The sequence below is a fragment of the Eretmochelys imbricata genome, chromosome 23 (genome assembly GCF_965152235.1).
Source record: "Eretmochelys imbricata isolate rEreImb1 chromosome 23, rEreImb1.hap1, whole genome shotgun sequence".
Classification (NCBI taxonomy): domain Eukaryota; kingdom Metazoa; phylum Chordata; order Testudines; family Cheloniidae; genus Eretmochelys; species Eretmochelys imbricata.
This window is the reverse complement of record NC_135594.1, coordinates 4,701,686-4,715,907: the sequence shown is the minus strand read 5'-3', so window position 1 is coordinate 4,715,907 and position 14,222 is coordinate 4,701,686. Positions and strand designations below refer to the sequence as shown.

Sequence of the window (14,222 nt, the reverse complement as noted above, 5' to 3'; positions counted from 1 at the left end):
CTGTGGCCCAGAGATCACGCGTAGCCGGGGTCAAGTGCAACCTCCAGTTGGCAAAGTTCTAGAAAATCTGGAGCCGGAGGCAGACTCTGCGAATCTCTCCCCCCACCCCACCCCCTTTGAACAAAGCCTGAGGTGCCCCAAATCCACTCCAGCTCAGACCCATCTCTCTCTGCAGCGCAGGGTCTCCACCCCAGAGCTGGCTCGAGAGAGACGGGCTCTGCTGGACTGGGAAAGGGAGCACTGGGTAGGTTCTTCTCCTTTCCCTTCCATACTCCTTCCTTGCCTGCCAATATCCCCTCTTCCAACCCTCCTCGCCCTCTACCTGAGGGCTGCCCATGGGGAAGCACGCTCACAGGCTAACAAAGTAAGGAACAGCCTGGCCCCCACCACTCTGTTTCCCCACCACCACCACCACCTGTGGAAGAGACAGGGCACCAACCTCGGCAGGCACGGATCTCTCTCCCCAAGGCCACCAGGGAATCCCAGTTGCAGCGGCTCCTTGGGCTGACTCCCAGAACATCCGACATATGCGGCCGGGTCGACTGGTCACTCCTGCCTTCCTCTCCCAAGGAGTCCTGACTCCCAGCCCCACCTCCTCCCCTGCTCTAATCACTAGACCGACCTCTCCTCCCAGAGCTGGCCATAGACCCCAGAAGTCACAGAAAGCATTAGAAATGTAGGACTGGAAGGGACCTCAATAGCCCAGTCCCCTGCACTGAGGCAGGACTAAGTATTGTCTAGACCATCCCCGACAGGGGTTTGTCTCACCTGTTCTTAAAAGCCTCCAATGGTGGAGATTCCACAATACCTTTGGGTGATTTGTTCCCGAGCTTAACTAGCTTGACAGTTAGGAAGTTTTTCCTAATGTCCAACCTAAATCTCCCTGGCCGCAATTTAAGCCCATCGCTTCTTGTCCTGTCCTCAGAGGTTAAGAACAATTTTTCTCCCTCCTCCTTGTAACAACCTTTTATGTACTTGAAAACTGTTATCGTGTCCCCTCTCAGTTTTCTCTTCTCCAACAAACTCAATTTTTTCAATCTTCCCTCATAGCTCATATTTCTAGGTCTTTAGTCATTTTTGTTGCTCTCTGGACTTTCTCCGATTGGTCCACATCTTTCCCAAAGTGTGGCGCCCACAACTGGACACAAGACACCAGCGGAGGCCTTATCAGCGTGGAGTAGAGCGGAAGAATCACTTCTCGTGTCTTGCTTACAACACGCCTGCTAATACAGCCCAGAATGAGATTCTTTTTTCTTTGCAACAGCGTTACACCGTTGACTCATATTTCGTTTGTGATCCACTCTAACTCCCAGATCCTTCCTATGTGGCGTACTTTGCATTTGTTCTTATTGAAATTCAGCCTCTTTATTTCAGTCCGTTTCTCCAGTTGATCGTTTTGAATTCTAATCCAGCCCGCCAAAGCGCTCGCAACCCCTCCCAGCTTGGCATCATCCGCAAACTTTATAAGTGTCCCTGGCCTCTGTTTGCCAGAAGCTGGGAATGGGCGACAGGGGATGGATCACTTGATGATTCCCTGGTCTGTTCATTCCCTCTGGGGCATCTGGCATTGGTTGCTGTCGGAAGACAGGAGACTGGGCTAGATGGGCCATTGTTCTGACCCAGTACGGCTGTTCTTAAGTGTACTTTACTTTCTATGCTGTTATCCAAATCACTGATGAAGATATTAACTAGAACCAGACCCAGGACAGATCCTTACGGGACCCCACTCGACTTGCCCTTCCAGCTTGATTGTGAACCATTTATAATTACTCTTAGTTTTCCAACCAGTTGTGCGTCCACCTTATAGTAGGAGACTGATTTCCAGCCCCCTGTGCTAACCCGTTCCCCTCCCGGAGCCAGGCACAGAACTCTCTCTGGGCCATCCCAGAACAGGCTGGATTCTAGTCCATCATGTTGAAAACCTTGTCGGTGTCAGGAGGGGCTGGTAGTTTTCATGTTTAACTCCTTCCCCTCCCTCACCTGTAATAAACTTGACATAAGAATAATCTGTTGGGGGGGGTTGTTCCCCCTCACACACACACACATCAATTCCCCATCACATGAAAGCCACCCCATTCCCCCCAAAAAGGGTGTCAAGTGTTTAATTACTGTTGACCTGCGAGTGGCTCATCGCAACCACTTGATAAAAAAGCAATTTTGTCTGGCAGTGGTAATTAACGCGGCTGAATGTTAACGTGACTGTCAGTGGCATTCATCTCCCATTATTATCATGTCTCTCCATAACAGGGTGGGTGGGGGGATTGTACTAGCATAAATGTATTCAGGCGGCATTCAGAACAATTGTTCCTGTTCCTTGGATCTACACGCACGCACTGCCTATATCAGAGACCGTAGCTCGCCTTGCGTCCCCGCCACCCTCTGGTTGGTCTGCGGGGCCCTCCGAGCGGTGCTGAGTCTGGCTCCTCTGAAGGCTTTGCAGCTCTGGCTCTGGAAGAGCTTTGCAAAGAGGCAGGGCCAGTGTCCTTATCCCTGCTTGCAAGGTGGTGGAGTGACTCACCTCAAGATCCCATGCAAGGGCAGTGGCAGGGTTTGGAATTGACCCCAAGCGTCCTGGCTCCCAGCCTATCCTGCTCTAAATGCTCACGACAGCATCCTTCTCAACAGCTGGGACCAGGACCCAGGAGTCCTAACTCCTAGCCCACCCTGCTGTAATCACAAGACCCCATTCCACTCCCTGAGCCTGAAATAGAACCCAGGAGTCCTGACTCCCAGCTCACCCCCCCCACCCTCTCAGCCATTAGACCCCACTCCCCTCCCAACAGCTCGGAATAAAACCCAGGAGTCCTAACTCCTATCCCGCCCTTCTCTAACCCACCAGCCCCCAACTCCCTTCCCAGAGCTGGCAAGAGAACCCAGGAGTCCTGGCTCCCAATCCTGTGCTCAGTTCACTAGACCAGGAAATCAAGGCCAGCTGCAGCTTGAGGTTGCGGGTGGGAGGTAAAGAAATCTGCCACCCAGAAATCACCCAAGTTTGAAGCCAACTGTACAACTGCACGAAATACAGCCAGGCAAGCCTGTCTGGGCTGTCCAGTGCCCCCTGGTGGCCCAGCTGGGAATCATGCACTCACACTGTGCTCATCAGAGTATTGTGCACTCTAGCTATGTGGGTCTTCTTAATCTACAGGGTGCCCACCCCTTCCCTCCGGGGTGTGGGGGGGAATTCCTCAGCGTGATGGCTGTTCCTCCTCAGGCATCCAGCACTAAAAGGGTTAACAATGTTGGGGGGAACGTCATTGGGCAGCAGGGTTAACACTCCATTCAGCTGACTGGGTGCAGTGCTCCACTGTGCAATCCAGCCATGGCATAAGCAGGTGTAATGCCATTGAGTTACACCAGGGTGGAGTTTGGCCCTTAGAGGCATCTTGACTCCTTTTGCAGACGCAATTCAGGAGTGCTGCGGGGTGTCATGTTCAGCTGGGTAAATCCTGGCTCAGGCCATCACAAATGGGCCCAGTAGTCAGTCTAATAAACCCAGGTCGGGGAGGGTGGTTTAAGGACCCCAAGCCCCTTAACAGACTGGATAACCTCACCCTACACTGAAATGCAGCTGTCTCTGGGGTGGGGTACGGCAGCTGTTTATAAAGGGTACTATCATCTGGTGCTGAAATGCCAGGCTTTGCTTTCCTGAGTGTGACTCCCTGCAGTGCACCTTAACTTAGCTGCCTCTGGGGTAGAATGTGGCAGATGTTTATACAGGGCCCCCTCACCTGATATTGAGCTAGGGCTGCCTCTGGCGTGGGGCAGTGGGGGCTATTGGTACAAAGATGTCTCATCCAGTGCTGAGATGCAATCACCTCTGGGGTGCAGCATGGCAGACGTTTATACAGGGATCACTCACACAGTGTTGAGATGGGGCCACCTCTGGGGTGGAGCGTAGCAGCTGTTTAAACAGGAATCCCTTGCCCAGAAGCAGCCGCTTGTGGGGAGGGGCGCAGGGGCTGTGGCTGCATGCCAGTCTAGGGCAGGCCATGAAGAGCAATCCTGCACCCACTGAGAGGGGACTTTAAAGTGGTGAGCTACAATCAACCGGGCTGGAATTTGGCCAGGGCACTGACGATAACCTTCCTGTCTCTTGCATAAATTGCAGTGGGATATAAATTTGCATCTCATCTGAAAGCCAGCCCATTATTCCTCTTTCCCTTGAGCAGCTGGGCGTGGAAGGGGGGAGGGGCATGCCACCAGGTCATGGCTCAGCATCTTAGACACCTTCGGGGCTGAGGCTGAAGACCCCGGGGGCCTGCCCGCACAGTTGACCCTCACTCCTGAAACCAGCCAGTGGGCTCAGCACCTGGGATGCTGGCAGGCAGCTGCTGGGGGAGGTTCGTCTCGTGGACCCCTCCCTACTCACACATCCGGCCAGACGTGGCCTTATTTAAATAGCTGCTTCTGAAGGCTCAGGGGGGCTGGCTAAGGGGCTGTGCAGCCTTGGACTGGGTGGTTAAAGCTAAGCCAAGGCGATGGGAACCCAAAGCTGTGGCCACTAATGGATTGTGTGAAATGAGCAACAGCTGGCCAGGTCAGAAGGGAGGCCGGAGCTCGGCTCAGCTGTGCTGATTGTAGTGAGGCATACGAGGTAGCAAGCAGGGCGTGTTCGGGTCCTGCCCTGCAGTCACCCAGTGGGCTCATAGCTGCTGTCAGCCTCTGGGGCTGGCAGTGCAGGACATTTCATCGCCCCTGCACAATGGTCTGATGATGGTCTGTGGTAGGTAGGCCGAGATCCCCTTTTGGGCCCGGGCCCCGGTGGGCGCTTGGAGATGGGACAGGGCACCTGGGTCCTCCCATAGCACTGTGAAAGGATCAAACCATTGGGATGATTATTGATTAGGTGTATTACAGTAGCATGTAGGTGCTCCAGTCACAGACCAGCCCCTCCCCCCACACCCCCCCACCCTATGGTGCTAGACATTGTACACTTTTCTTCCTATTAGGTGTATTACGGTAGCATCTAGGCCACCCAGTCAGAGTCCAGGACCCTATTGTGCCAAGCGCTGTACATTTGTATTGCTATTAGGTGTATTACGGTAGCACCTAGGCACCCCAGTCAGAGTCCAGGACCCCCATTGTGCCAATGCTGTACATTTGTATTGCTATTAGGTGTATTACGGTAGCACCTAGGCACCCCAGTCAGAGTCCAGGACCCCATTGTGCCAATGCTGTACATTTGTATTGCTATTAGGTGTATTACGGTAGCACCTAGGCACCCCAGTCAGAGTCCAGGACCCCCATTGTGCCAATGCTGTACATTTGTATTGCTATTAGGTGTATTACAGTAGGACCTAGGAGCCCCAATTATGGGCCAGGATACCATTGTGCCGGGCGCTGTACAAATACGGAACAAAAAGTCGGTTCTAAGTGTAAGACGGGTGACACCAGGTGGACACAGACAGACAGGAGATCGCCGTTAGATTTCCCAAGCTGCAGCTTTCAGCGGCGGCTTTGGTCCCAGCATGGCTTTCCCACCCACCGTCCCCGCTTCCCCCCCCTCCGGAATTGAGTTGTCGTCTTTGCAAAGCCAGGCAGGCGATGGCCAGCTCTGGCAATCGAGTCACTTCGCTGGGGCACAGAGCGTGTAGAAGAAAGCCTATTGCGATGGCGCGCTAATCCCATCGGCACTGATAGCTTGGTCCTGCCGGTGCCCGGCCCGAGTGAGCTGCATAGTAAATGTGTTCTCTCTCTGTCTCTCTCTTCTCTTCTCAGTCTCTGGACGGGTTTGTGTTTGCACTAAACCAAGAGGGGAAGTTTCTTTACATCTCCGAGACGGTGTCTATTTACCTCGGGCTCTCGCAGGTAGGAGCGATGCGAGCTGTGTACTAACATGAATAATGGATACGCGCTGGAAATAAATTCCAATCAGGTGGCCAGACCGTGCGTCGGCTTAAAATGCATGAGCAACGTGACCCGGTGGGCTGCAGTGAGAATCACAAGGTGACGATCTGCCGGGCCCGGTGCATCAGTGGCTGGAAAGGTGCCTCCCGTTTCACCGCTGAGCAACAGTGTTACGCCCAGCAACCCGACTCCCGTTGAGGCCAATGGCAGATCTCTCGTTGACTTCAGTGAGAGCAAGATCCAGATTGTGACTGTCTAATGGAAACAGACAGGATCGAGGTGGTCTAGTCATTAGAGCACAGGGCTGGGAGTCAGGACTCCTGGGTTCTATTCCTGGGGCTAGTGGTTAGAGCACAGGGCTGGGAGTCAGGACTCCTGGGTTCTATTCCTGCAGTTGGGGTTAGAGCACAGGATTAGTGGCCAGGACTCCTGGGTTCTATTCCTGGGGCTGATAGCCAGGACTTCTGGGTTCTATTCCTGGGGCTGAGAAGGGAGTGGAGTCTAGTGGTGGGGCAGGTGGTAGTGGAGACAGAACTCTTCTGCTGACTTTCTCGGTGACTGTGGACTGCTCTATGCCTCAGTTTCCCCATCTGTGAAATGGGGATAATGATACCAACCTCCTTTGAAACATAGTTGAGATCTGCAGCTGGAAAGTGCTGAGTAGTCAGACTAGCGTAAGGTCTGAATTGTCTTGTATTGGGGGCTGGATGTGCTAATGGGCTCCCACTGGTCAGAGCCAGGGGAGGCCTAGATGTAGAGGGGTTTGGTCCAGGGCAATCAGACGTCTCCTGTTCCCCCACCCTGCAGAGGGATCCTTGGGGCACGTCACCAGTCTGAGTATCTGATGGGAACTACAGCAGGTTGGAAAATTGATTTTCTGCACTGGGAGAAATGTTGAGATTTCTGTTTATTTTTTTCCCATCCCTCATCGGGAGGAAAAGCCAAAATTTCAAAATTTTTCATGAAATGAAATTCCTCCTCCCCACCCAACTTTCACATTGGGCCAATCAAAGCATTTCATTTTGATATATATATATAAAAGCAATTTTTGAAATGACAAGTCAGTTTCTATAGGAAAAATCAAAACTTTTCATGGGCGTTTTTTTATATGATTTTGCAAAATATTTCTGTTTTGTCAAAACAGCCCCCCCATGGGGCAGATCGGGGGCGTGGCTGGAGTGCATTGCCCTGTGGCTCTTCTCTGCCCCCCCAGGTCCCATAGGGGGTGGATCAGGGGTGTGGCTGGAGTGCACTGCGCTTTGGCTATTCTCTGTCTCCCAGGGGCCATGGGGAGCAGAACAAGAGTTAGAGCAGCCCTGAAGCTGCTCTAGGTGACACTGGGAGCCAGGCACAGAATATGGGGAGCACAAAGGGGGCTTAAAGCCACCTCCCCCTACCCTTGTCCCCAAGTGCAGAGGTGGAATAACTCAGCATCAGGCCCAAAGCCTTTTGGGCAGGGATGGGCACAACCTACACTGTTTAGACCCGGCACATGTTCAGGTCCAGATGTCCCAGTTCCATGGTGGTTCAGCCCCATCTCTGCATTCAGGGGTAAGGATCTTCCCCAAGCTCTGACCCTGGCCTAGCAGCCAGAAGCAGAACCCCCTTCTATCCCTGGCCAAACCTGATAATACTCACCCCGCCCTGGCACCTTGATCTGCCCCCTCTATGAAGCCAGTGGAGACAGACCACACGATGCAAATCAGCTCTTGGAGGGCTTAGGGCTCATCCAGGACACACCCCCGACCCGCCCGGGCCCTCCGCCACACAGATGCCATTTTAGCACCAAGTCTCTTTGCACAAAAGAGGCAGGAGTTCCCCCCACCACGTCCCCAGCAAAGCCAGGACACGCATGGTAACAGCCTTGCCGCGGATCCTTAGCAAACACCGGGGCTTTGTCTTAGCTGAGTTTCACCTGCACTAGAAAACATTTGGGCCACCTCCCCTTCTCCTTGTCTGTCGCTGCGTCTCTTGGCCCTCGCAGCATGAATAGTTAATAGCAGTAATTATCTCGGCAACAAATGAGGGCTCTCTTACACGTGTTGCCTTATGACTGGTGATTGCGTTAAAGGCTGGAGTGACTACGGCTGGTGTGCGTCGGGGGGTGAGGGGGAAGCACCCGGGCAGAGGGGCACTGAACTGAGCCACCTTTGTCTAAATGCCCTGGTGAATTCTCAGTGATGGACTTCAGGTACACACAGAGCAGGGCTCAGCCCTTCCAGCAAAGGGCAGAAGAGCCACACACACAGAGAGCAGGGCCCACCCCCTCCAGCAGGGACACACACACACACATATGCGCGTCGAAAATGCTTCAGATCGGTCGGTTACTTTGATCTCTCAGGTTGCCCGGCAGGGGAAGGGGCAGGGATCAGATCTGGGTTCAGTTCCCTGCGCTGCCCCAGATGAGCTGCGTGAACTCAGGCTGCTCGGTCAGCGTCAAGGGGCCTTAATGTGGTGGAATTCCACGTGGTGCGGGGGGGGGGCCGCACCGGATGGTGGAAGGACCCTGCGCCCAGCCCCCTGGTGTAGGGCGTGGATTGGGGGCATGGCCGGAGCGCACTGAACTGTACCTATTTTCTGCCCCCCAGGGCCCATGGGGGGTGGATCAGGAGCATGACTGGGGTGGACTGTGCTGTGACTATTCTCTGTCGACCCTGAGCCATCAGGGCAGCCCAGCAAATGAGCCAGGACTCCTGGGTTCTCATCCCAGCTCTAGGAGGGGAAGTGGGGATCTAATGGTTTGAATGGGGAAGTGGGGGAACTGAGAGTCAAAACTCCTGGATTCTATCCCCAGTGCTGACACCTCGGACACCCCTTCTCCGTGCCTCAGTTTCCTCTCCTATAAAATGGGATAACTGGGCAGGTTGGCTGTGTGGTTAAATACCCGTGATGCGCTTTGAGATCTTAACGGTGACGTCTGACCATTAACCCCAACTGGAGCCGAGTATCTGGAAAGCCGACCCCCACCCCCAGTCCCCCAACCCACGCGCAGCCCAAACACCTCAGCCCTGGTCCCACGCTGTCTCACCCTCCCTTCCATAATGCAGCACGGTGTACTGTACCTCCATTTTTCTTTCCCTTTCCGTTCTAATCGCTGTAGGGGAAACGTGGAGTTGAAAGGCACAGCCTGGGCTCAGAGCCCTGTGCTGAGCAAAGGAAAGGATCGATCCATCGATCGGGCGGGCTGCAGGCTCCCACCGCTGCCCCCTGGCGCCTCCCCACCAGCTCTCTGCCTTTCCCATTGTTCTCTTGTTGTCAAGATGAAGAACAGAGAAACTTCAAAGATGTTCTTCAGCTCTTTTCTTGTGCTTTGGAACAATAGCTCCTGTCAGACAGAGCCCGTCAGACCGGTGTCCGGCCCGACTTACTGCATTCTGCTGGTCTCCGGAGAGTACATCCCTCCCGGCCTTAGTATGCGGGGAGCGCTCAGTCCCCAGCCCTGATGCAGCAAACCTAACTTGGTTCAGTGTCAGGGGGAGGAAGGGATTGCAGCTGTTGAAACAGCCCCTGATGGAGAAACTGAGGCACGGGGTGGGGCGATCACCCAAGGTCGTCCAGTGAACAAGAGATGAGGATAGGACCCAGGCACCTTGCCTTGAGTTCTCTCTCGTCTCTCACCATTACAGGTGCTGTGAGTCCTGGCTGCCAGTCCCTCCTGTTCTACCAACTAGACAACAGTCCTCGCTGTGACTTGGAAATAAAACCAGGAAGCCTTACGCCCAGCCCCCTTTGCTCTCACCACTAGACACTCCCCCCCAACCCTCTGGAGTTGGGCACAGAACCCAGCTCTCTCTGCTCTAACCACGAGACTCCACTCCTGCCCCAGAGTTGGGCACAGAACCCGGGCGGTCCTGACTCTCAGCCACCCCCCCGCCCCACTCTAACCACTAGATTTCACTTCCATCCCGGAGCAGGCAAGAGAAGCCAGCTTCATCACTGGGTTCTGCTGGTGGCTCATTGCAGGAAAAGGACGGTGGGGGCCATGGCGAGCTGACCGGTTGCATGCTGCAAGCTCTGCCTCGTTAGTAGCTACTAAAATTGCATTTGCTGCTCTCCCAGGATCGCTTCACCACAGGAGGGGCCATGCGCAAGGGGACCGGGGGCTGTTCCCATCCGTGCTGGGGTCCAGTGCATGGGGCATGGGAGAAACGAACCCCACAGATCCCCAAGTATGTTCCCCCTCTGCTCCCTCTCCCGCACCTGGGCCCCTACTCAGCCACCGATGATCCAGGAGCTTTGCCCTGTCCATGACAGTGGGCCTCCTCCGGGTCTCCCTTGGAACGCTCCCTCTTCATGGGGGTGGGGGAAACAGGGGGCACCTGGTTGGGGAGACCCACTTACCCATTGTAGCTCCTGGCCAGGGTACAGGAGACAGCATCTTGCAGCAGTGCCCTGTGCAGGGATAGCGCCTCCTCTCCCGGGTGAGGAGCTCCGGCCACGTCCCTGGCAGCTCCCGCTGGAGGTGAGTTTAGCACAGCTGGGCACCTGTGTGCGGGTGAAAGCCCCTGTGGAGCAACCACCACCTGGACACTGGGCTCTTCGTCTCGTCTTGGCTGTCATGCAGTTATTGCTGTTGCAGTTGCCATGTGGCTGCATGTCAGTGCTGGGTGAGCGATGCCTGTATAAACAGCTGCCACGCCCCACCCCAGAGGTGGCTGCATGTCAGTGCTGGGTGAGCAATGCCTATATAAAAAGCTGCCACGCCCCACCCCAGAGGTGGCTGCATGTCAGTGCTGGGTGAGCGATGCCTGTATAAACAGCTGCCATACTCCACCCCAGTGGTGGGTGATTTGATTCCCATCCCAGTCTGTCAGATGTTTTGGGATCTTTGAATACAGTATGCATTAGAAATAGACGAGATGACAAGGGAATTATGCATGATGCTCTGTACCTTGCCTAATGGTTAGAGCAGGCATGAGGGAGACTGGGAGTCAGGACTCCTGGGTTCTATTCCCATTGCAAGAAGGGGAGTGTTGTCCACTGGTTAGGGCAGCAGGACTCCTGGGCTCTCCTGTCTCTAAGAGGGAGTGTGGTGCAAAGCCTTGTTTAGGGGACTGACAGTGAGGACACATAATTAGTTGTATTAAGATAGTGCCCAGAGGCCCCTGACTGAGCTCAGGGCTCTGTTGTGATGGTGCTGCACAGACCCCAGCTGAGATCAGGACCCCATTGTGCTGGGTGCTGCATAGACACAGCGTGAGACAGTCCCTGCCCTGAAGAGGTCACAGCCCAAAGGGTAGGAGGAGAAACTGAGGCATGGAGCAGGGAAGGGACTTTCCCCAGGTCATACAACAGGACTCTTGCATTCTGCCCCTGGTTCTGGGAAGGAAGTGGAGTCTGGTGGTTAAAGTAGGGGGCAGGGAGTCAGGACTCCAGGGATTTTCCATGCCTGATTCTGCCACTGAGTCACTGCATAGCCTTAGGTGCCTTCCCCGCTCAGTGAAAGAGGGTTAAGTAAGAGTCTCTGGCCCATGCATGGAGGGCACCAAGGAACCTGGCTGGGGCATAGTTTAAGCCGCACGTCAGGGTTTCGCTGAGGGCTCCTCAGGGCCTCCGTGCCTGAGTCAGATCGCAGGTGCTTTTAATGCATCCCCAGCGAGCACTGCAGACCCGGAGCCAACCCCAGGCAAGGAGAAGGCAGCCTTTGATACCACAGTCAGTGCTGATGGAGAGGACCTTGCCGCAGGCTTTCGGGGCCGGGGGGTGGGGGTGCCTTATGGCTCTGAGGCAAGGAATTGGATCTGGGCTGCTGGGACTTCATCCCAGTGCTGTATTATCCAGCCTCATTCATGGAGGGGAATCTCTCATCCCTCCCCCCGACACACACACTGTCCAGCTCCCCTTCTTCTCCCCCCTCCCCATCTCCCCCCTGGAAAGATCTCTTTGTCTTCAGCCCTTTTTCTTTCTTTCTTTCTTTCTTTCTTTCTTTCTTTCTTTCTTTCTTTCTTTCTTTCCCCTCCACGCTCTCCCCGGGCCCCCAGCTGGAAAGATAAACCCCTCCTCATCTGCCCTGTGCCCTATCCCCTTTAGCTGGCAGAAGCCTCTGGGTTTGCAGTAGTCAGGCCTTGTGCTGCCAGCTGGGGAGACAGCGTGGGCTAGTGGCTAACACACAGGCCTGGGAGCCCTTGGCTGAGTCCCTGCGCCTCACCTCCCCTGAGTGTGAAAACGAGAGCAGGCTGCTGCCCCTAGGCGTGCCGCTCTCTAGGCTCTTCTATGGCTCCCATTTCGGTGGCGTCTGGGCGCCTCCGATGAGGAACTGTGACCACGGCAATCTCTCTCCTGCCCTTCCCTGCAGGCACGAAGGCGGCATGAGACTGAATTCCTCAAGTGCTTTGAGATCTTGGGGGCAAAACGGCAAAGGGGCCAGCTGCAGCCATGGTCACTGGCTCAGGATGCCTAGCCTTTGCCCTTCATAGATGTTAATTAATCCTTGTGACCCTCCCCCCCCCGGGCAAGTTATTATCCTTCCCTATTTCAGGGTAAACTGAGGCACGCAGCGACAACGCGACATGCACCGGCTTCCCTTCTCCAAATCCGTGGCAGAACCCAGGAATCCCAGCTCACTGTGACCTCCTGTAGCCACTAGAGCACACTCCCCTCCCAGAGCTGGGGACGGAACCCAGGTGTCCGGCGTCCCTGCTGTAACCACTAGACCCACTCTCCTCCCAGCGTGGAGAATATTATGAGATTTTAGAAGCCATGATTGTGGACTAAGATGACATTGTGCTAGGTGCAATATCTGTTTTTTTGCTATTAGATATATTACGGTAGTGGCTAGGCACCCCACTCATGGACTAAGACCCCCATTGTGCTGGGCACCATATGTTTTTATTGCTATTAGGTGTATTATGGTCGTGCCCAGCAGCCCCAGTCATACACTAAGACCCCCCCCCATTGTGCTAGGCGCTGTACATTTTAGTGGGATTAGGTGTATTGCGGTAGCACTTGGGAGCCCCAGTGACAGGCTAAGACCCCATTGCGCTAGGTGCGGTACGAACACAAAGGCAGCCCCTAGACCAGCCCATGAGTCCTGTTTCCCCCCCGCCCCGTTCTATCCTACTAGGCCATGATGCCTGTGGGCTCGCCCCCCCCCCCCCATGTGTAGCACACCGTTCCCGAGGGTGGTGGTGGTCTCCTACGCAGCGTTGGTCCTTAGCCCATCTCCAGCCGCCGCCTTGGCAGCCCAGGCTTGCTCCTTTCCGCTTTTGATGAGGCTCAGCCCTTCGGAAAGCCCCTGAACCCTGGAGGCGAAGAAAATAGCCTGGCATGATTATTTATTGATCCTCCCTCTTCATTATGTGGTGGGAAACGTTAACCCGAAGCACTGACCTTAAGTATTCCAACGGGACGCCGCTTCTCCCGGGCAGGCTGGCACGGTGATGAGGACGCTGCCCCTTCCTTTGCAGGCGGCTCGGAGGTCACGCCGGCTGACCTCGCTCTGGCTGGGGCAGTGGGCGCGTGTCTGGGGGCGGCGGGGAGGGGGGCTTTTAGAACAGGCTCTCCGTCCAGAGGTTTATTGCATTAGCCGAGGCTCAGCCCTGTGTGATCGGTGAGAGCGAGGGCTGGTTGACAGGAGAGGGGGCAGGCAGCTGTGTCTCTCTGGGACCACTGAGGCATTCCTGCTTGGCATGCTCGCCTCACAAGGGGGCACCTGGTCCATGCCCTGCTGGGCTTGTGCCCTCGCCAAGGGGGCACGCTTCCCCCACCCCCCGTGGGTGTTGAGCAATCCACGCCTAGGTAACACAGGATCTCCTGAAGCATCGGGTCCCGTCCCTGCCATCGCAGGCCAGCCCATCTGATCAGCCCAGGCAGAAATGTATCACGCTCCATCAGCTACCTAGCAGACGTGCCAAATCCGCAGGAAAAACACCGAAATCGGGCTTGTTTTTGGCTTAATTGGCTTGTGAGTTGCTAGTTGGCTAGTTTTTGGCTTGTAGCTTGTGGCTTCTTCTTTTTTTGGATCGGCTACCAGCAAGCAGGGGCAAGGAGGGGAGCGAGTCAGGGGGTGCACAGCGGGCCCACCACAGTCCCAGGCTGCACGCTGTGGGGCGGGATCTAGTCACATAGAGTGTTGGGGTGCTTAGGGAGTGGCTTGTTTTGAAATAGGATGAGCTTGATTTTTGGCTTATTGTGGAAGTCGGGGGGGGTGCTTATTCACCATGTGAAAGGTGGCAACTGTGCTAACTAGTTAGGTTATTTGCCCCCTCTCGGGGGGGTGGAGGGGGGGCTGTCTCCCAGTCAGCTAGCTGGGGCTTTTAATTACATCCCTGGCAAGCCTTCCAGCGCTCAGCCCAGGGGAGGAGAAGCCTGCCTGTGATACAACAGCATGTTCCGATCGAGGGGACCTTGCCGGGGTTCACCCTCCTCCCTCGCCC

At 55.1% G+C, this 14,222-nt stretch overlaps 1 protein-coding gene across 1 annotated transcript in view; it reads left to right on the top strand.

The window, feature by feature from the left end:
• Positions 1-14,222, top strand: part of NPAS1 (neuronal PAS domain protein 1) — a 73,306-nt gene that overhangs the window by 39,532 nt on the left and 19,552 nt on the right. Inside the window, exon 4 of the mRNA XM_077840294.1 lies at positions 5,719-5,808. Coding sequence (XP_077696420.1) covers positions 5,719-5,808 — 90 coding nt within the window. The remainder of the gene's footprint in view (positions 1-5,718; positions 5,809-14,222) is intronic.